The following is a 20,351-nucleotide window of genomic DNA, read 5'->3' on the forward strand; positions in this document are numbered from 1 at the left end:
CTCAGGATTAAAATCGAGTTACCTAGGTCATCAAATGAAAAGAAAATCAGTCTCAGTAATAAGCGACATTATAAAGTGAGTGATTTTCTTCATGGTTCGATCTTATGCAATACTCATTGCATATGACGCCCCCACTCACATGTCTCCGCATGTACAATTTAGTGATCACATTGTTTATGTCATGTAAAAAAGTGGGCCGCATCCATAGTGTCCCAAGGATAAGGTACTCAGCCTTATCCTTGTACTGTAGATCATTTTGACTATATACTTGAACTTGATCTACTCTTATGTCTCTACATATAGTTCAAGTAATCATACTATAGTCAGAGTGTTCTTAGTTTATTGGATTTAGATTAATAATCGTAAAGTTCACTTTATTCAATAACAATCTTTACGGAATAAACGAACAATAATAACTTTAATGAAAATATAATATGTTTTTGTTTACAAACTATGAGTTTTAGGACATAAAACCCAACATAGCCCAACGTGATCTCATGCACATAGGGTTTTATTATCGATCAAGGGTACATGTGGGAAATCTCTTATTTCATGGATACCTCGTTAGTCATCCTAGGAGGTAAAGTCGTATGGATCGTGATGATCGTTTTCCCCCATATCTTGGTTTCACTACTTACATTTTCCAATGACTTCATTACATCATCAAACATCATAAAATAAGATCTACTACAGAGTTTCATAGCATTTGGAGGTCATCTAGGTCATGAACCGAAGGTAAATTACCTTAGGGGCATTATGGTCATTTTACATCGTTTATTGGTTACCTACTTATTTTTATCCAACAACCACCAAATTTCATATATAACCTCAACATGCTATAATATGCTCAACATTAAAATTTCATAGGCATCATAGTTCATCTATTGGGTTATTTTAAGGTTATTTACATTCGGATCAATTTGGTCGATTCAGGGCCTTAACTCATGGTTCTTTGAGTTTTTCTTTCATATATCCTTAATTCATACTTGGTTTATGGTTCATATGAAAATCCAAGTGATTCATACAAGTATTTCTTAAGAAAAGTCCAAGGTGGTTACTTACCTCATCGTCGACGTTCGGGACTTTCGTTCTTGAGCTTTCGGTATCCAAATTACTTCAAATTTCCTCCACAGATTTCTTATTGTATCTAGTTTCTGGAACCATAAACATTTTCATGAGAACTGGTTTGAAAGGGGGGAAAATTGAGAAAAATCAAGGGAAGATCAGATTTTTGGTTGACTTGGCCAGTTCAGTTGAACCGGCCACGTCAGTCTTCTTCCTCCAGACAAGAAGAAGACATGCGTTTTCATTGCGCCGCTGTCTGAAACTCGAGCTCCACAGCTCTGATCACGTCATTTCTCCCATCTTATTTCAATTTTCATTATGTCAAAATTTCTAATTTATTTTAGAGGCAGTGATAGAAACAAAGAATCTAATTTTCATGCTGTTCAACTAGTGGAAATAAATTATCTACTCTTTCTCACATTTAAAAGTAGATTCTTCCCCGCTCTCAATTGTATATTAAATAGATATCTCTTACAAAAACTAAATAGGTTAGTATCTTAAATATATATTATTTTAACTTCAAATTTAATAACTCATTTAACACGTAACTTAAATAACGTAAAATTATGATATTTAAGAACGGTGACCATGAGATTATATGAAAAACTCTTCGACAAAAAAGAAAAATATTAATATTATGTGAATTTTTTATTCAACGACAAAAGGCGGTTTCTTCTGAAAGATACAGAGGCGGTGACGGTTGCTGACAGCGGCGGTCTCCGATCGACACGTACGTATACCAAAACCAAAAGCTTCCGCCATATTGTAACTCTGCCACAAAGCCTTTCGTCTCCTCGAAGCTCCTCAACTTCTCCTTACACAGAGAGGGAATAAACCTTCAGCTTCTACACAAGGCAAAGGCTCTTCCGTTCGCTCCAAGTAAGCTTCTGTTCGTACTTTGTTCTGTGCCCCAAGTCATTCCCTATTTGGACCTGAAATTTCGACCTCTGTTGTGATTTTCGTTTCATTTGTTGCTCTAGCGAGTTCTATCGCCACCGGATTCGACAATGAGAAGAGATGACTGTTACACGACGCAGCTGATTGATAACAATGGCGAGTTCAACGCTTCTGGCCTGCAGGATTTTGTCGGGAAGATTAAGTTGGCTGATTGTGGCCTTTCTTATGCGGTGGTCGCTATCATGGGGCCTCAGAGTAGTGGTATATGCCTTGTTGAAATCATTTTGTGTTTTTGATTGTGCTGGTTCGCCTCCATTTATACCTATCTAGTCTGTCGTTGCATTTTGATCAATTTCAACTATCTGAATTCATTTGTGTATGGGGCAGTGGTTGTTGTAGTTAAACATTCGGTTGCTTGATTTGGCGTTTTCTTTAATCTTTGAACATGGATTGCCTCTACATTGCTTTGTCAGCCAGTTTGCTTGCAATTATTCGGTCCTCGTTGTAATTAAGGGCTAATTGAGGGAGGAGTCCCACAGTGGCTAATTAAGGGCTCCAACATTGGCTAATTAAGGGGAAGATCATGGGTTTATAAGTAAGGAATACTATTTCCATTGGTATGAGGTCTTTTGGGGAAACCAAAAGCAAAGCTCTGAGAGATTAGGCTCAAAGTGGACAATATCATATTATTGTGGAGGTCCGTGATTCCTAACAACCCACTATCTTGAGAGGAAGATGACTTAAAGTCATAATGTTGTACGTGGTATTACATCATTTGTCGCCTTTTGTCTTTAGGCCTCGAAGTAAGATAGTGTTGTTGTCTAGTTGATTAGGAATGCCCAAGAGTTCTATCTCTCCATTACATTTTCTTGGGAGCAAGAGGCCACAGATTACAGATTTTGAAACCTTATATGCCTTTTTTATTTTATGCATCTGATGTACCAAATATATTATGCTAATACTCTGTTCTCCTTTTCCCTCTTGTATGGTCAGGGAAGAGCACGTTACTGAATCATCTTTTCCACACAAATTTTAGGGAGATGGATGCATACAAGGGAAGGTTCTTTCCCTTACCCTGTGCTATATCTTCGGACATCCACAGAAATATATAGTTGGGGTTATGCTGGCATATAAAATTTATACTGCTTCCTACTTCACATTATATAATTACGCTCATTTGCATTTGTTACCATAAGGATAAGCTAATAAATTATATAATTTAGGGTTCAAACTACCAAGGGCGTTTGGGTTGCTAAGTGTGTTGGCATTGAGCCCTGCACAATTGCCATGGACCTGGAGGGAACTGATGGAAGAGAAAGGGGAGAGGTAAAAAGTTAGGTTTGGGATTTCTAAGGTTAGAAGATTATCTTGTATATTCATCTATTGCAGAATATATATAACTAAATATTGATATAAATAATTCAGTTTTAAGAATCTATTAGTTTGTACATTAGATATTTTACTTCCAGTTTCATTCGGGATTTTTAAGGTTTTGTTTGGTCGTGGGTTTTTACATGCATTCCAGTTAATTGGTTAATCTGAGAGAACCAGTGAACATTTGTGCAAGTGTTATTATTGGTAACATTTTATTCAATTCAATTGTTGCCAATGCTATAATATTTTTGTGTACTCCAAATTCTTTCTACTTTCAGGATGATACTACTTTTGAGAAGCAAAGTGCGCTATTTGCTTTGGCAATCTCTGATGTTGTTTTGATAAATATGTAAGTTTTGGAGTTAAGCAGTTGGTTGCTTCCTTTGCATTTATATTAATGTTGTTGCTATCATAATCATGGCTATTATTATGATTATAATAAATGAATCTTATTGATGAACAAAAGAACGAGACAACACAGGAAGAAAGGAAAACAACTACAAGAATGAAATCCATACTTTTTGTGAAGTAGAAAGTGGATATGTTTTCTATTGGACAACTCATAACTACCAAGTTGGATTCAAGGGATGAAATTAGCTCTCTATTAGAAGATTCCAGCCAGTTGATGGTTTTATGAGCCTTTGTAGGAGAAAATAGGATTCTAATACTTTTTTTTTTCATCAATAAAAAGTTACAGGGTTCTTCAATAGCTCACTTTTGGAAGATACCTTAACAGAAAATTAGGCAGAAAATTTAAGGATGAAAATTTAGCTCTCTATTAACCGATTCCATCCAGTTGATGATTCATGAGCCTTTGTAGGAGAAAACAATATTCTAACATTTTTTTTTCAACAATGACAAATTACAGGATTACTTGAATAGGTAGCCGAGAGTCGCAAGTGGGTCATGTTATAACATGTATATTAGTGGCGTATTTTTGCAAGTATTAGGGTTTTGATTAGGCATCCACTAGTAATGTCTTTTACTATAATATGACTCTACACTACAGTAGCCTGCCCATATTTTTAATGAGTCTTGGTGAATGTAATACATAAAGTTTTCACATATTTAAAGAGGCTTGTAACCTGCAAGTTTCTGGTGAGTGCAGTTCTAAGACAGTTTTACCTACTTGGTAGCTTACTGGTTACATGGAGTACAAAGGGTTCTGTTATTTGAAGTGCGATTGAATTCTTGTAAATCATGTACAGATGGTGCCATGATATTGGTCGAGAGCATGCTGCAAACAGGCCTCTTCTGAAGACAGTCTTTGAGGTAATATCTCTGCGTGTTTATTTTCTGTTTGTGATCAGCCTTCTGTAAATAACATTTTCTTGTTTTGGTTTCACTACTAATTTAGGTAATGGTACGATTATTCAGCCCTCGTAAAACAACTCTACTGTTTGTTATACGTGACAAGACTAAGGTTGGTTGTTGCTTACCAAGGAAAATGTGAAGCTCACAGTTCAGTCTTGTTGAATGTGTTTTCTGATCTCTTGTACTTGTATATCCATGCAGACCCCACTTCCGCATTTGGAGTCTATTCTGAAGGAAGATATTCAGAAGGTATTCCTTTCTTGGGTGCTCTGATTGCCCTGCAAAAACTCTAAACATTCTTTCAGGAGAACTAAAATGAACATGCAGAAGATAAGTCCTTGCCATTTTTCTTCACTGTTCCAAAATGTTGGTAGAGATTCTATGATGCTGATGACATACGAGCATTGTTAAGTAAGGTAGTTATTTTGCTAGAAATGACCAGGAGAGGGCCTTACGATACAGAATTTCCAAGTCTGGTAGTTGGTTGTCTTAACCAGCTAGGGCAACAAAAGTTATTTGTTTAGACTAAATATTCCAACCAAAGGGATCTATTCAGATTGAATAGTTTAACTTTCAAGGATGGGCTTCATAACTTGTTTGAAATCTCGATTCAGAATGTGGTGGAGGTGGGTTTAGTTGGATAGGAGTGTCTCCTTCCAGTAGCTATTCAAGGGCCTTCACTTCAGGTGTCTTCTTCTCAATGATTATTTCCCCTTCTTGGTGCAGATATGGAATGCTGTTCATAAACCAGATACCCTTAAGGATACTCCCCTCAGCGAATTTTTTAATGTAAGTTTGTTAGCATGGATGGCATTGTATATCTCTATTTCAACGTCTATTAATTGGCATCAGCATGTATGTCTAATTGAAATATTTTGGCTTGAAGGTGGAAATATTTGCTTTGTCAAGCTATGAAGAGAAAGAGAAGAAGTTTAAAGAAGAGGTAATCTTGCAATGGCTGGTTTACTAATTTAAGGATTTTACCAGCATTAGTTTGTTTTGTAATTAGGGATAGCAAGCGGGTATTTTGCAATGCAATGTATAAGGATTCCCTTCCTTATTTGTTATTTTTTTCTTCCTTTACTGTGAAATTCAATTGCTCATCTTGTATGATCTTTTATGTAGGTTGCTCAATTGAGGCAACGGTTTTTCCGTTCTATTTCTCCAGGAGGAATTGCAGGTGATCGACGAGGTGTTATTCCTGCTTCAGGATTTTCTTTCAGTGCGCAGCAAATATGGAAAACCATAAAGGAAAACAAGGACCTGAATCTCCCTGCCCACAAGGTTTTATTTTTACATTTCCTTTTTCGAGATGAAATAATTTTTATTTGTAGGGTTTACAACTGATATATAAAGCAAAGGAAGAAACAATGTTTAACCTTTTATGGAAAAGAAAGGATTTGAAGATGTTCTGTACTCCATAAAGTTCATAAAGAAAATAAAAGAAAGAAAAAAGTAACCCTTTGTAATAGGTATCCCGAGAAGTATCTATGAACTGCAAAGTATCCCACTCCAAGTATACTCCAAAGATAAATATTTACCATAGGGACTTTTTGTACCCCTCTCCTTTCATGTTTCTAATTGTGTTAACTGAGTCCATTATTGAGTTGATCTCAATACTCCAAATTATAACGGTTCCTCCCGTAAATTTCAACAGAGAAAAAAACATGCTAGTTAAAGTAAGGTGCTGGTGCTTCCAAGCATGAACACACAAATCAATAAAATAAGGTGAAGATAATCAGCGTCTTCCATCATGTGTTTCATGACCCACTTATGAGTTTGTAAATAAACATGGAATTTTGATGGGCAGCAACTAAGTGAAGATTATTTAACCTTTGCTTAATTAGTACAACTTGATTCTTTGGGGGGGGGGGGGGGGGGGGGGGGGGGGGGGGGGGGGGGGGGGGGGGGGGGGGGGGGGGGGGGGGGGGGGGGGGGGGGGGGGGGGGGGGGGGGGGGGGGGGGGGGGGGGGGGGGGGGGGGGGGGGGGGGGGGGGGGGGGGGGGGGGAGGAGAGGGATGATACAAGCTTCTGGCTGATAAAAATATTTAAGGCTCAATAGATCAAGCTCTAGTATCTTTAATATGGTGAGGAAAGAGATACCAAGAATAAAAGAAATGAAGAAATTGGATGGCCTTCCATCACTTAAATTTCTTCGACATTATCAGAACTACTTATTGCATTTAATTTCCCCCTGGCAAAATTGCTTTCCAGCTTCTGATCTGAAATTAATTAATATTATCAGGTAATGGTTGCCACTGTGCGGTGTGAAGAGATTGCCAAAGAGAAGTTTAATCACTTAACCACGGATGAGGTCTGAGATATTCAAGCCCTCTTCTCTGTGCTTCCTTTTACTTCGGAACTTTTCTAGACAGGCTCTGATCACTTGAATTGTCTTTTACTCAGAGGTGGTTGGCACTAGATGAAGCGGTCAAAAAGGGTCCTGTATTAGGCTTTGGGAAAACGTTGAGCTCGATCATAGAATCCTATTTCAAAGAGTATGCTTTCATCTGATTTCATTTATCACTTAAACTAATAACGTTATTTTGACCTATTCTACTATTCAAGAGTCTATGATTGGTGAAAAATACAGGGAAGAAACAGTAGTAGTAATATAGTGCATGTTTTTCTTCGTTGAAACAGGCAGGGAAAAACAATAGCCAGCTGCTAATACACATTAATATCAATGTTCCTTATGTTTTTTGGGGGACAATCGGTGTAGAGTTTCTTGAGTTGTTTGTTTGGTTTTTTAAATAATCTTTTTGTTCAATAATTTAGCCAAATTAATTGCAACAGCCGTTTGAAAACTGTTCTAAGTTTGATAGTTCATGATTCTTGTGCAACTTCCTCATCACACTCTTGGTTAATCTTGGCTGCAACTTTTACACGAACATATGTCCTTTTTTCTCCCCATAGATATGATACAGAGACAGCGTTTTTTGATGATGAAGTGAAAAAGGCTAAAAGGAAACAACTGGTGTCAAGGGTATTGGAGGTTAGTCCAACATTCTATTCTATTGCAAAGCTCCCCACCCTCCTATTCCCAGTTGTGGAGAGAGAGAGAGAGAGAGAGAGAGAGAGAGAGAGAGAGGTTATACAGCTGAAGGCATGTTAGATTTTCACTGTGTCGTGTTTAACTATTATTGCTGATTATTTCCTTCAAGACTGTTCTAGTAATTTTTTTAGTGCCGTAGGTGAATTTTTGTCCAACTAATTGCATAAATAATATATCTTGTGTCGGTTGACGCTATGGAAAATTTGAACCATAATCTGTTTCAACCTGTTGAGTTTAATTTGTGATTCTAGGGACATTAATTTTACTCTTCTACATCTTATGTAACAGTCCAAGCCTACCGTTAGCCGATATTGTTCTCTTTGAACTTTTCCTTCTGGGCTTCCCCTCAAGGTTTTAAAACGCGTCTGTTAGGGAGAGGTTTCTACACACTTATAAGGAATGTTTTGTTCCCCTCTCCAACCAATGTGGGATCTCAAGGTTTTAAAACGCGAGGACGTTGGCCTCCAAGAGGGGTAGATTGTGAGATCCCACATCGGTTGGAGAGGGAAACAAAGCATTCTTTATAAGGGTGTGGAAACTTCTCCCTAGCAGACACGTTTTAAAACCTTGAGAGGAAGCCTAGGAGGAAAAGCCCAAAGAGGACAATATCTGCTAGCGGTGGGCTTGAGCTATTACATCTTGTCAGTAATTATCTACTTAAGAAAAACATAAGAAAAACAGATGACAGGAAAAGGATAATGTTGACATAATTATAACGCCTTATGTCTGAAGGTTAACTACATTTTATGGATGCTTGAAAACCGAAAGGGTAGCACTCAAAACTTGTAGTCCTGATGAGATCAGATAAAGGGGGATAGAAGAATAGACACCTGAAATCTCTATTCTAAGCACATTTGCTCAACAAGTAATCTGATTCTAACGACCGATTGACCTAGTGATATGTGTCTTGCAGTTTGTATCCTTAATTAGTGATTAATAAAGGTTCAATTGTATCATCTTAAACCTAGTTATTTGCTTCACACATAAAGCCTCTTTTCACTTTGCTTTCAGTTCGTAGGATTATTATTTGACAACTAACATGCATTTTGCAGTTTGTGTATCCTTCTTATGTTATCTTGTTGGGGCATCTGCGGTCTAAAGCCTGTGTGGATTTTAAAAAAAGGCTTGAACAGTCTATGAATGATGGAGAAGGATTTGCATCAGCTGTTCGCAAGTGTACCAAAACTTGCATGCTTGAGTTTGACCAAGGATCTGCAGGTGAATTAGAATGTTGTAGTATGTTTTTTTTATGACTTCCCATGTCTTTTAGAAGTACACATATAATGATTGGTTTATTTGAGAATTCCGGGAGATTGAAGTCTTCTATGGCTTCTATCTGTTTCTTTTTTCTCTCTCTATTTTAATCATTTTGGCACATGATCTAGATTGTTTCATTCCTAAGTCATGTACATAGACATTCCCACAAAATAATTAGAATGTAAAAACTCAGTATGAGACAAATTGCACATTGATTCCAATAACAAATACAAATATCTTACACATTCGTGTTAAAATATCATCACTAGCCCAATAATTGGGAAAAATATTTAGATTTGTTAGGAGTAGATTGCGTAGGCTCTAGTATAAATACCCCTCCACCCTACCTAGGTTTTCATCCCAAGAAATACAAAGTAGTAGTTGTCTACAAAGTGTCTTGTAATCTCTTCTCGGTTGGTGTTAATAAAGAGTGTGAGTGTTTTCCATAGAGAGTTGTGTTCAACACATTCAACTTACTAAGCTGGAGCATCTCTCTTATAATCCCCAAGATAGTTTATTCATGCCAAATCTCTCTTATAATCCCCAAGATAGTTTATTCATGCCAAATTTTGACATGTAGCAGAAAGGTGTTCCTACCGTGTTGCAAGTTTAAATTATCTTGCTTGTTTTTTCATATTTTTCATAGCGGTGCATTTTTTTTTTTTTTTTTATAATAATAAGGCATAAAGGCTAAATAAATCCTAGATACTAACTAACAATAAATCTGAATAAATTTCTAGATACTGGGTAACGTAAATCTAAATAACTTTTTAGATACTAGGCAACACTAAGGGATTTCACAAATATTTGCTAACTTAAGGCTAGTCCTTCGACACTCCCCCTTAGATATTATTCATTCTCAACTTGGATTCTAACTCATGAAACAGCAAGTTACGAAGTTCTTTTGTTAGCACATTTGTTAGTTGAAGCCGTGAGAACATACTATCTTCTTGGAGCACTTTTATGGGTGTTGCTTGCCTCTCTCGTACTCACTCCTCTTGAGTATTTCTACCAGCATTACTTGTCTCTTTCGTGCTTTCCCTTCTTGGAGCACTTGGACATTTTTGTGCTCACTCCTCTTAGAGCACTTCTGCAGATATTGCTTGTCTCTCTCGTGCTCACTCTTTTTAGAGCACTTCCACGGCTGTCGCTCGTCTCTCTCGTGCTCATTCCGGTTGGAGCACTTACTCAAGGAGAATCGATTGTTGTTTGGAAGAATTCCATTGCTTGCAATGGTGGCTCCATGAAGCATTTTTTGAGCTCCTCATCATTCCTCATAACTAGAAGAATACACCTAGGGTTTATCCTATTTTTCTTGTTGTCACACATTGCGTTCCTAGCCAATTCCAAAACCTCAAGGGCAAGGTATTTGAGGATGATAGCTAGTTAGATTGAGCATTTTCGACGGTGCTTTCTATAGCGACATTTCTTAAGGTACCATTCGATTCTTCCATATTGGAATGGAAGTCTCACCTTGATGGATTTGGAGATCTTAGTTTTGGCGCCTTCTTTTCTTCCTATGATGTCCTTGGTTCCCTCCATTATTGAATACTTCAAATTTGATTCTCGAAATTTGATGCTTTGTGACGACAATTGGAAGAAGAACTTGAGATTTGTTTAACATGATGGTGGAATAAACAAGAGGAAAGGTAGGTCTTGGTCACAGTCAATGATCGACAACTATGAAGGCTTCATCCATAAGGGTAGACTTTAGGTTTGATCGACTATGAAGCTCTTTATACCAAGTGTAAAGCTTGCATTTCATATTAATTTTCATAGAGGTACATGTAGCTTGCGTTTCATATTAATTTTCATAGAGGTACATGTGTCTTTATTAGGCAGAAAGGCTAACTAAATCCTAGATACTAGATAACAATAAATCCAAGCAAATCTCTAGATACTGGGTACAGTAATTTAAATTAATCCTGGGATACCAGGTAAGGGATTACCCAAATATCTTCTAAGTTGAGGCTAATCTTTCAACCGTTCCATTTAGGCTTTGATCACAAAGAATTCTTAGTGTTTCTTCTAGCATTATAAACACTCATGGTGCGTCATTCAGGCCAAATCGAGAGATGACTTTGTGCTATTGAGTTCATGGATATTGAGAGCATATAAGGGGTCCAAGGCTGCAGGGAGAGAATAGAAAAGAAAAAAATCTTTTGAATATGTTTTTTTAAGAAGGCAAGTGACAATTTTGGGTTAACATTTGGAGTTTTCTGTTATTCTTTTCGCTGAAGACATTCCATTGAAACGTTGACCTGCATAGATCAGGGTGTGATTTCTTCTCTCTTTCTTATTATTATACTATTGGTGTTGCCTGCTGATTAATTTTCAGAAGATTATTTTCTGTTGCATCGGTATTGAACTCTCATCGGTTTAGGTTGCATGTTATATTCAGAAGCCATTGTATGATACGAGTAGAAATTATATTCTCATATGATTATTTTCATTCATTAAGCAATCTCTGGCCCATAGATGCCGCTGTGCAGCTAGCAAACTGGGACCCTTTGAAATTCCGGGAAAAACTACGCCATGATATCGACATGCATGCATCATCTGTTCAAAATGAAAAACTTTCAGGAATGATAGCCAGCTACGAGGTAAATTTCTGACTAGTGAAATTCGCTCTCCCCCCTTCTCAACTTCTCCAGATCGATGCCTGCTTTATGTTTTCTTACGTTAATAAAAATATGCATTTTAACCTACAGAAACGCCTCGCTGAAGCACTGACTTCACCAGTAAGATCTCTGCTTGAAGCTAGTGGGAAGGATACCTGGGCTTCAATAAGAAAGATTCTTCAACATGAGACTGAAACAACCATATCAAAGTTTTTAGTTGATATTGCTAGTTTTGATTTGGATCAAGAAAAAGTTGAGAGCATGGTACTAAATCTAAGGAACCATGCTAGAAACGTTGTAGAAAACAGAGCAAGAGAAGAAGCAGGGAAAGCTCTAATGCACATGAAGGATAGGTAGAAAGTGACATGTTTGATCTGACTCGTAAATCTTTCTATGTACTGATATTTCATTTTCTTTGTTTCTTCCATCAGGTTTTCAACCGTCTTTTATCATGACAATGACTCGATGCCTAGGGCCTGGACTGGGGAGGAAGATATTAGAACTATCACTAAAGACGCACGTGCAGCGGTGGGTTTCTACGATTTTAATGATTGATCTTAATGCCGCTCTATTCTTCCTGTTACATTTTAAAAGACATAAACTATTACTGTCTTGCAGTCGTTGAGGGTTTTGTCAGTTTTGGCTGCTAAACGTTTAGATGAAAAGCCAGATAAGATTGAAAATATTCTCACATCATCTTTGATGAATGACGTTGTTTCAAGTTCTTCATCAAAAGATAAAAGTTCTGGACCTTCTTCTGACCCTCTCGTCTCGAGTAAATGGGAGGAGGTACCGCACGAAGATCATCATTGGCTTGCTTGTGTAATAATATTATTATGAAACAATGTACTAACAAATAATGCTCATGAATTAGGTTACGGTAAAGGATACTCTGATTACACCTGTGCAATGCAAGTCCTTGTGGAGGCAGTTCAAAGCAGAGACCGAATATATGGTTACTCAAGCTATAACAGCACAGGTTCAGTTTTTCATGCACCAGTTTGTGCTTGCTCTACTATATATTTTGGTCTTCATTCATCTGAATTTACCTACAAGTTGGTACTTTGAAGCTTCATTGTGAATGTGCTGAATGAGAAGTTGTTGCTGATCTATTTCCCATTTTTATCAATTTTCATGTGACACATGAATTCTTAGTTTTGAATCAATTCCATTCTTCTTTGTCTTTGTGCTAGTTAAGTTAAAAGGATAATGTCCTTCCGTATATATCATAGTTATGGTCTGAAATTGTCCATTTTCGACGCGAGTCCTCAGGACTCTTTTGGTTTCATCCAAAAGACCTTCTACCCTTGAAGATAGTTGTCCTTACTATACACCTATCATCTTCTTCCCCTTATTTAGCCAATTTGATATAGATTCCTTTTCTCTAGAGCACATCGTTCCTCTAATAGAGCTCAATCACGAACTTCCACCATGACTACCTCTTCAAGGTTCACTAGCTTCTTTGTTTGGCATCCTATGATTCTACCGACATTGCTAAGGCAAAGTCATGCCCCTGATATGGCATGTTAAGGAGACGACCCTCCCCATATTCTCATAATGATAAGCAATTGTCCAATTTAGACTTAGGCTCTCCTAGCTTTGCTTTTGGTTTCACCCAAAAGGCCACATCGTGTATGATTTTCTTCTTATCAAGTCAAGGTGGACCTTCGGTTGCAATTCCTTCTCCTTGTTGTATCCATGTGCTTAATTATCGATATTTTTGCACGTTATTTTCAGGAGGCTTATAAGAGGGGTAACAATTGGCTACCTCCTCCATGGGCAATTCTAGCCATGTTTATTCTCGGCTTCAATGAGATTATGCTTCTATTAAGGTATGAGAAGGATTATATCATCTTTAGTTCCAAGTTTTACATGAGAATTGATGCCATGTCAGTAAATTATTTTTACTTTTCTTTCTGTTAATAATATTAAATGCAACAGGAATCCACTCTACCTTGTTGTTATATTTGTGGTATATCTACTCTCAAAGGCCCTATGGATTCAGATGGACGTAGGGAGGGCGTTCCAAAGTGGGACTGTAAGTAATAAGCTAAATACTTCATGGTTTTCCCTATAAGTTTCTATACATGTTAAAGTTATGGAGCCTACTCTCTTATTTATAGCTTGGCCAACGGTTATATCCCGTAAAGCTATATCCCGTAAGCTATATCTTAAAGCTATATACTGTAAATAGCTATATACAGTAGATGATTAAATCTGGTTAAACTATATACAGGAAACTGAACCATATATATATTCTCAGGTAGAGCTTTGAAGATGTACTTTCTATTCTCTGTATTCTCTCTTATACATACTCATCAATACAAATTCTTTAGCCAGAGTTCTCCTGCATTTTTCGCTCTCCTATTTCTTTGTGTTCATCTAGATCGAGTGCGCGTTGTTGTGTGATCCTAACAACCCATACAAAAGCATGCAAGTGACTCTTAATCTTGCATAGAAAGTGCTATGAGTCATGGTTCATTGTTTTTCAGATCATTTTTGTTGTGAAATTCTGTAGTCAATTAAATAATGGTTGGGAGTCCACATTGGCTAATTTAGAGAATCATAATGAGTTTATAAGTAAGGAATACATCTCCATTGGTATGAGGCTCTTTGGGAAAGCCCAAAACAAAGTCATGAGAGCTTATGTTCAAAGTGGACAATATCATACCATTGTGGAGAGTCGTGATTCTCAACCATACACCGGTTTTTTTTTTCATTTGCATACATCACTTGGTTTGAAATTCTTTTTGGTTATGATTGTGCTGATTTTGGCCTCTGCTTCTCGCATTTTCGAGCAGTTGGCCGGACTTCTTTCCATTTCATCTCAGTTGCTTCCATCTGTTATAAACCTACTTAAAAGACTTGCCGAACAAGCTCATAGACATACAATTTCTCAAGCATCTAGATCCTCACCTCCATCAGCGAACTCCCGGAGTTTCAGGAGTCAGATACTATATTCAAATCACACCAACACAATTCTGGAGCCATCAGCTGTAACCAACGTTGAGTCGTCTGTATCATCCAATGTTGAGTCATCCTCTGATAGCGAAATTGAATACTCGAGCCCCAGTGCTGGACAGGCAGACTAACGGCCTCCGTGAAGGTGATCGGTTCTAGTGGAAATTTATTTTGATGCATAAGTATTTCGAAGTATATGATCATCTCATCAGAAAATAGAAGTGGGTTGAATGCAAGTATTTGATGTATGTAGGCATAGGAAATAAATTTGGAGTGCAAGTCTTTCAAGGGATACACATGATAAAAGGATGTAATGTATATCTAAGGAGACACGTGTAATGTACTGTGTAATGTATTATATAACTTTATAATGTACAAATTTTATACACAAGCGACTTTCTATGTTCGATGGTTGGATCTCATAATTCGTCTATAGTATTTGATAATCTATGTGCTATTTATCACAATTGCACTCTTTTGATAGTATGATAGAGATTGTTTATCGCTTGTTCTTGTTCTCATCCAAAGAGTTCAAGGAGTAAGACAGCTATATGAAAATCTGGCTTCGTAGATAATTTCAATGTAGTCCTTAGCTTTGGTTCACATTTCGTTAACATTTCGAAAATGAGATTAAAATATTTTGAAGATACATTTTGAAAAAAGTATCATAGTGTTAAATAGGTAAGAGACACTTCGCTAGTAGAGATTTGATGACGGTTTATTCTCTTTATAGTAAGGCAAATAGTTTTTGGCAGGCTTGAATATCAAAAGTGGCTTGAACTAATACACATACAAACATCCTTCCCCATTTAATTAGTCCTTGTCAATCGATTATGCTTAAATTAAGTAATGTGAATCGCAGCTGATTTCAAGTATTCTACTCGTTTCAAGCTTGTTTCTTCCACGATGAAGATGTTCCATTGTCAAATGAACTCTCAAACTCTTCGTACCGGCTTTCCAACTTTTCTAACTTCGTTAGCTAGAATCTTTTTGGTCTCATTGGTGTCCTTTTTGTTTCAAGTTAACATGGGGTATGATGATTTAATTGTGACAGAATCATGGAATACTGTGTGATAATCCCCCCCCCAAAAAAAAAAAAAAAAAAAAAAAAAAAAGAAAAAGAGGGAAGTTGTCTCAGGTTGCTTATGTTGAAAAGTTGGGAGTTTGGGTCCACGTAAAATGGAGGTTCCTTGCTTTCTTTCATCCCACTTGGATGGGTTGAAGCCATACATTTTTTGATGGCTCTAAGCTGGCATTTCTGCTTATCTGGCTTGGGTCTAATACGCTCAAGCTCTTTCCAGCTAATTTCAACCCTTCGGAAGGGTTTGAGGTTAGTAGGTCTATCTTTTAGCTAGTTTAAATTATTTGGGGTAAGTTCAAAATATTTTATGCAAAGTTAGGTGAGCCAATTCTCATGGTAAAATTTCTAATATATGAGTCGTAAGGCAGAATTAAATTTCAGAGAGCAACGTTGAGCTAGCATCAAGGGGTCGTAGTAGTTTCGGTTTAGACTAACAAAGTAAGTGACATTACTATCGGCATAATCGAAAGAGTTGTCTTATGTATGATGACATAGCCTAGTGGCCCCTGCACATGTCATTTGTTTGATATGATTCTTATGTATGATTGTTATGTTTGATATGATATGTTATGACGATATGTTATGTTATGATGATATGTTACGTTACGAGATGTCATGTTGTACTATAACATGAATATGTTTGGCAATGAAATGTATGACATGTTAAGATATGTATGAAAATGAGAAGTTTTATGATGCACAACCCCTAAGTAATGTTATGAATGCATGTTGGTTAGGGAAATATGTGAGGAATTAATGAGGTTATACTACATGATTTGTTTAAAATGAAAAGTATAGGGATCTTATGCATAATTGTATGTTTACACATCAAGATACTTCCTCTTTGTGTGTAGGGAAGTTTATACTATAAGAACGAGATGATCAATATGCTTGGTGTCACGGTCATGCTTGTTCAAGGCATGTTGCCCATGGCCGCATGCCCGTGACACACCGAAACCTTTGCCTTGTACTACTTTATTGCTTTCTTTTACCGCTTTCATGTTGTTTATTTCTTTCTTGTTTTCTTTAAGAGTATGACGTTTCGGCGATGTCATGGCTACGTCTAGTAGACAAGAAATGCCTCAAAATGTACTATGGGGGGATATGACTAGTTGTCAACTTCTCCCTACTTGATAGCTATATGCAGTAAGCCGTTGTTGTTGTCTTTTGCCCACATTCCCATATAAAACCAATCTCAATTTCTTTCTCTTGCTTTCAAAACGTTTTTTCTAAAGCCTCTCTCCCCTGTTCTCTAAAATCTTCTCTTGAAATCGAGACTCGAGGTTTGTATTCACGTTGCTCGACCGCAGGCAACGATACTCGAAGTAGGCTTGACTCACTCAGTGCTGAGAGTGGGTGCCGCACAATCGCCAATGCGCTGCCTAGAAACCGCGATTGTGACACTTGACATAGTGTATGACGGTCGTTGTACTGTGGGCACTCAGCTATAGCCTAGAGGAGCAAGTCCAATAAGCAGGCCTAAGGGGTGTGTGAGCCCGCCTAGTGGGCCCATGCTTGCATGTGTGGATCATATGTAGAGAAGTACTACACATCCAATTTGTCTCAACTAGAGGTCATCTAAGAGAATATGATTTTAAATAATATGTCACATTCATGTTGCATGTGTTTACCTTCCTTGACTCCAATATTGGGTCACTTATTGAGTATTTCTCAAGTTTTATATTCTTATATTTCAACTAAAGGCAAGACACCCATGTACCGTTGACGGAGGTTTCACATTATAGACCATGGATTGAGTAGAGTAGTTGCATTTATTTGGTAGATCTTAGTTTGATACACGGTTTTAATATTTTCCTTTGGTGGTTTATTTATTTATTTTAAATATTTTTTTTGTTTTATTTTAAGACTCTATGCAAATGTACAATTTCATGGCATATGAAACTGTTTTATGTTTTATGTCATGCAGACGTTAGCAACCCTATTTTAATAGAAAATTAAGGTCGTTATAATTGGTATTGGAGCTCTAGGCTATAAATTTTGTAGACTTAGTCTACGAGGTAGGCTTGACATGTTTCATGGTCCACCATTGAGCATTATTTTTGTCATTTCTAAGTTTCATGCAATTCTTGTGGTAGATTGATCTTAGCCATTTAATGAAACTTTGATTAAGTTCGATGGTGGAGTAACCCAATTTAGAACAATGTTACAAATTTTGCTCCTAAATCTTTGATTTTAACAAGTAATCTCATTCTAGCCTTCTCCCTTGGTTGATCCAATTTTTGTATAAGAGACGTTAATTTCTTTGATTCAAAGGTTCTTGTTTCAACAAAAGCTTTGATCATTGGGCCGAAGATTAGGGTTACCTTAGGGTTAAAGAAGTATATACTCCAAAAGCTCTAAATCTAACTGAGCTTGCTCAACAAATCCCTCCGTGATGGAGTGTGCAAATTCGAAGTAAAATAAATTGATTGCTAGATGACCAAAGATGGGTAGCGTATTTGTTACAACAATGTCGAACTTATCTGCCCTCTTGGTCATGGTGATACGGTTTACTACGTATCTCTGTCCCTAATTATGTTTGGCAAGTTATATCCATGGATATAATCATTTCATGCAAGTTGATTATTTACGAGTTGTTCGTAATTATAATCCATTCAAAAGTTTGTTGTGTCCCTATAATTAAAATTCATATCTTCGGTCCCAATAATTCTCTAATGAACCACTCGATTAGGATTAGCTTACAGAGTGGAAGACTATAGCTTAAGTCTATTTATCCAATAAGATGTCTAATAAGAGAAACATTGCAACTATAAACACATAATGTTCCCAAATGAAAAGAACCAATGCAAAGAATGGGGAAGTAGTGAACAAAATACAACCAACCATTGCATAAACTCATCTCAAGTTCCCAAATGAAATACACATATTTCACCAACCCCAATCCCAAAAGTCAATCTATCTTCCACTTTCCCTGTCTCTGTCACAACCACAACAAAGCAACATGAAACAAATAAGAACATTGGCAAAGAACATAAACAACATAGCTCATAACACAAAAGACTTTGAGCCAAAGAAGCAATACCTGTCGGATGAGAATTAGACATCCTTGGCAATGAGTTCGCCATTGACAAGCTCTCTGTAAGCAGCAATAGGCCAGCTAAAGCCTCTGAACACCAAGCTAGTAGCCAAAGGAACATCAATGATAATCTCCTTCTGGGTAGGCTTCTTATCATCTCTAATAGCAATCAAATAGCTTCTTCCAACCCATCCAATCCACCCAGCAATGTAAAGGAACAAGAACCCAGGAGTTATAAACTCACCCCAATGCCTCTGGTCGCCACTCACAATCAAATGAGGCAACCCATCAGCCCCACAAAGAAGCCCCTGCTTTCCATAGAAAGCGAACCGTCTCTTCGTCTTCTCGACCGAAGCTTGGATCGCCAGCGCCGGGGCACTGTCGGGAGCGTAATTCTTCAAAGAGGATTCCAATTTCTTGATTTGCTGCTTCTCTCGCTTGGCAAATTGCTTGGAATCCTTGCAGGGGGTGAGACCGGCGATGTCTGCGACAGCAGGGAGAGGAGCGGAGAGGAGGATGGAGGAGAGGGCTAAGGCGGCGGAGAAAGCCTGCAGGGAGGAGGAAGCGGTTTCATTTTGATTTTGGGTGGCGGAGCAGAGGATTGAGGAAGAGGGTCTTGATTTTGAGGCCAATGAGGAGCTGAATTTGGGCTTCAAAAGGGGTTTAGAGAGGTTTGTGGGGATTGTGAGAGACATTGTGAAGGGATTAGGCGGTGAATCTCTTGTGGGTTTGAAGGATTGGAAATGGCGGAAGCAGAAAGAGGAAGAGATTTTGGGGAAAGAGTGTGGAGGGAACGGTTTTAGATTCAGAGGGGATGAGATTAGTGGCGGAGAGAGAGAGGTTTTGGATAAGATGAGAAGAATAAGGAAGCTGAGTTGGAGAGTTGTGATTGGCTGAGGTTTTGTTTCTGATTCTCTCTTCCTTCTATCTTGGATAAGAGATTAGCCCACCTCAACACTTCAATTTCATTGCTCCTTTTTTCTTATTATAATTTTAAAAAATTGTAAATGGATGACAAATATCCATTTATGTTTTTCAAATTTTAAAATAATAATCTGTCTCAATCAAAATCTTAAAGGATTTCATGTCAATGATTTAGAGCGGTTTTTATTTAATTTCGTTAGAAAAAATTTGAGAAAGACTAAAAGATAAAGAAAATACTTACATTAATGAAAAATAATTACGGTCTATTATTTTTTTAGTTTAATTTAATCAAATGCATTTAAAGAAATTTACGAGCTAAAATAAATAGGAAGTTTCTCAATAATAGGAATAAAACAGATGGCAGAGATGGGATGAGGAAAGCTTCTTCGTTCCATAGACATCTCTCGGAGTTATACATTAACAATTATTAACAATTTCAAAACAAAATGTTAAACAAATTCGGTTATAAAAATTTAAGGTTTTAATTGAAGCAAAATTTAGAAGGTTAATATATTTTTTTTTCTTTTTAAGATAAATTTTCAATTTTTAGATTAGTCATGCTATAGTACAAGTTGAATAATAACCAAAATGTTTCCATTGCCTTACGCTACATTGTATGTAGCAAAAAGTAATAGCTTACCTAGCCATCCACGGAACATGAATGATTCCATCGAAGTCGGCATTGAATCCCTTACAAACTAATGGATATAAATAAATAGCACGTCCTACTAAAATAGGTTGGAAGGCCGGGACGCTTATGTAAAG

At 37.2% G+C, this 20,351-nt stretch overlaps 2 protein-coding genes across 5 annotated transcripts; one reads left to right on the forward strand and one right to left on the reverse strand.

The window, feature by feature from the left end:
* Positions 1 to 1,748: 1,748 nt before the first annotated feature.
* Positions 1,749 to 14,951, forward strand: LOC111490378 (protein ROOT HAIR DEFECTIVE 3 homolog 2-like). Of its 4 annotated transcripts, none has more exons than XM_023138969.1 (23): positions 1,749 to 1,944; positions 2,046 to 2,223; positions 2,956 to 3,022; positions 3,186 to 3,288; positions 3,615 to 3,685; positions 4,545 to 4,608; positions 4,694 to 4,759; positions 4,852 to 4,899; positions 5,377 to 5,439; positions 5,537 to 5,593; positions 5,776 to 5,934; positions 6,896 to 6,964; positions 7,057 to 7,148; positions 7,567 to 7,645; positions 8,758 to 8,923; positions 11,441 to 11,565; positions 11,674 to 11,936; positions 12,015 to 12,111; positions 12,202 to 12,372; positions 12,458 to 12,562; positions 13,321 to 13,415; positions 13,525 to 13,621; positions 14,385 to 14,951. In XM_023138969.1, exons 2-23 carry the CDS (start codon positions 2,073 to 2,075, stop codon positions 14,673 to 14,675), a joined length of 2,499 nt encoding a protein of 832 aa, XP_022994737.1. In that variant the 5' UTR covers positions 1,749 to 1,944; positions 2,046 to 2,072; the 3' UTR covers positions 14,676 to 14,951. The 4 variants fall into 4 exon arrangements, with proteins under 4 accessions (XP_022994737.1, XP_022994738.1, XP_022994736.1 ...); XM_023138970.1 differs by having other exon boundaries at positions 2,050 to 2,223; XM_023138968.1 differs by lacking the exon at positions 1,749 to 1,944 and having other exon boundaries at positions 1,951 to 2,223.
* Positions 14,952 to 18,376: 3,425 nt separating this feature from the next.
* On the reverse strand, positions 18,377 to 19,466 carry LOC111490506 (photosystem I reaction center subunit III, chloroplastic). Its single transcript, XM_023139161.1, has 2 exons — positions 18,669 to 19,466; positions 18,377 to 18,563 (listed from the first exon to the last, which is right to left on the reverse strand). Exon 1 carries the CDS (start codon positions 19,355 to 19,357, stop codon positions 18,683 to 18,685), a length of 675 nt encoding a protein of 224 aa, XP_022994929.1. The 5' UTR covers positions 19,358 to 19,466; the 3' UTR covers positions 18,377 to 18,563; positions 18,669 to 18,682.
* Between the last annotated feature and the right edge of the window lie 885 nt (positions 19,467 to 20,351).

The sequence above is a fragment of the Cucurbita maxima genome, unplaced genomic scaffold (genome assembly GCF_002738345.1).
Source record: "Cucurbita maxima cultivar Rimu unplaced genomic scaffold, Cmax_1.0 Cma_Scf00015, whole genome shotgun sequence".
In the NCBI taxonomy this organism is placed as follows: domain Eukaryota; kingdom Viridiplantae; phylum Streptophyta; class Magnoliopsida; order Cucurbitales; family Cucurbitaceae; genus Cucurbita; species Cucurbita maxima.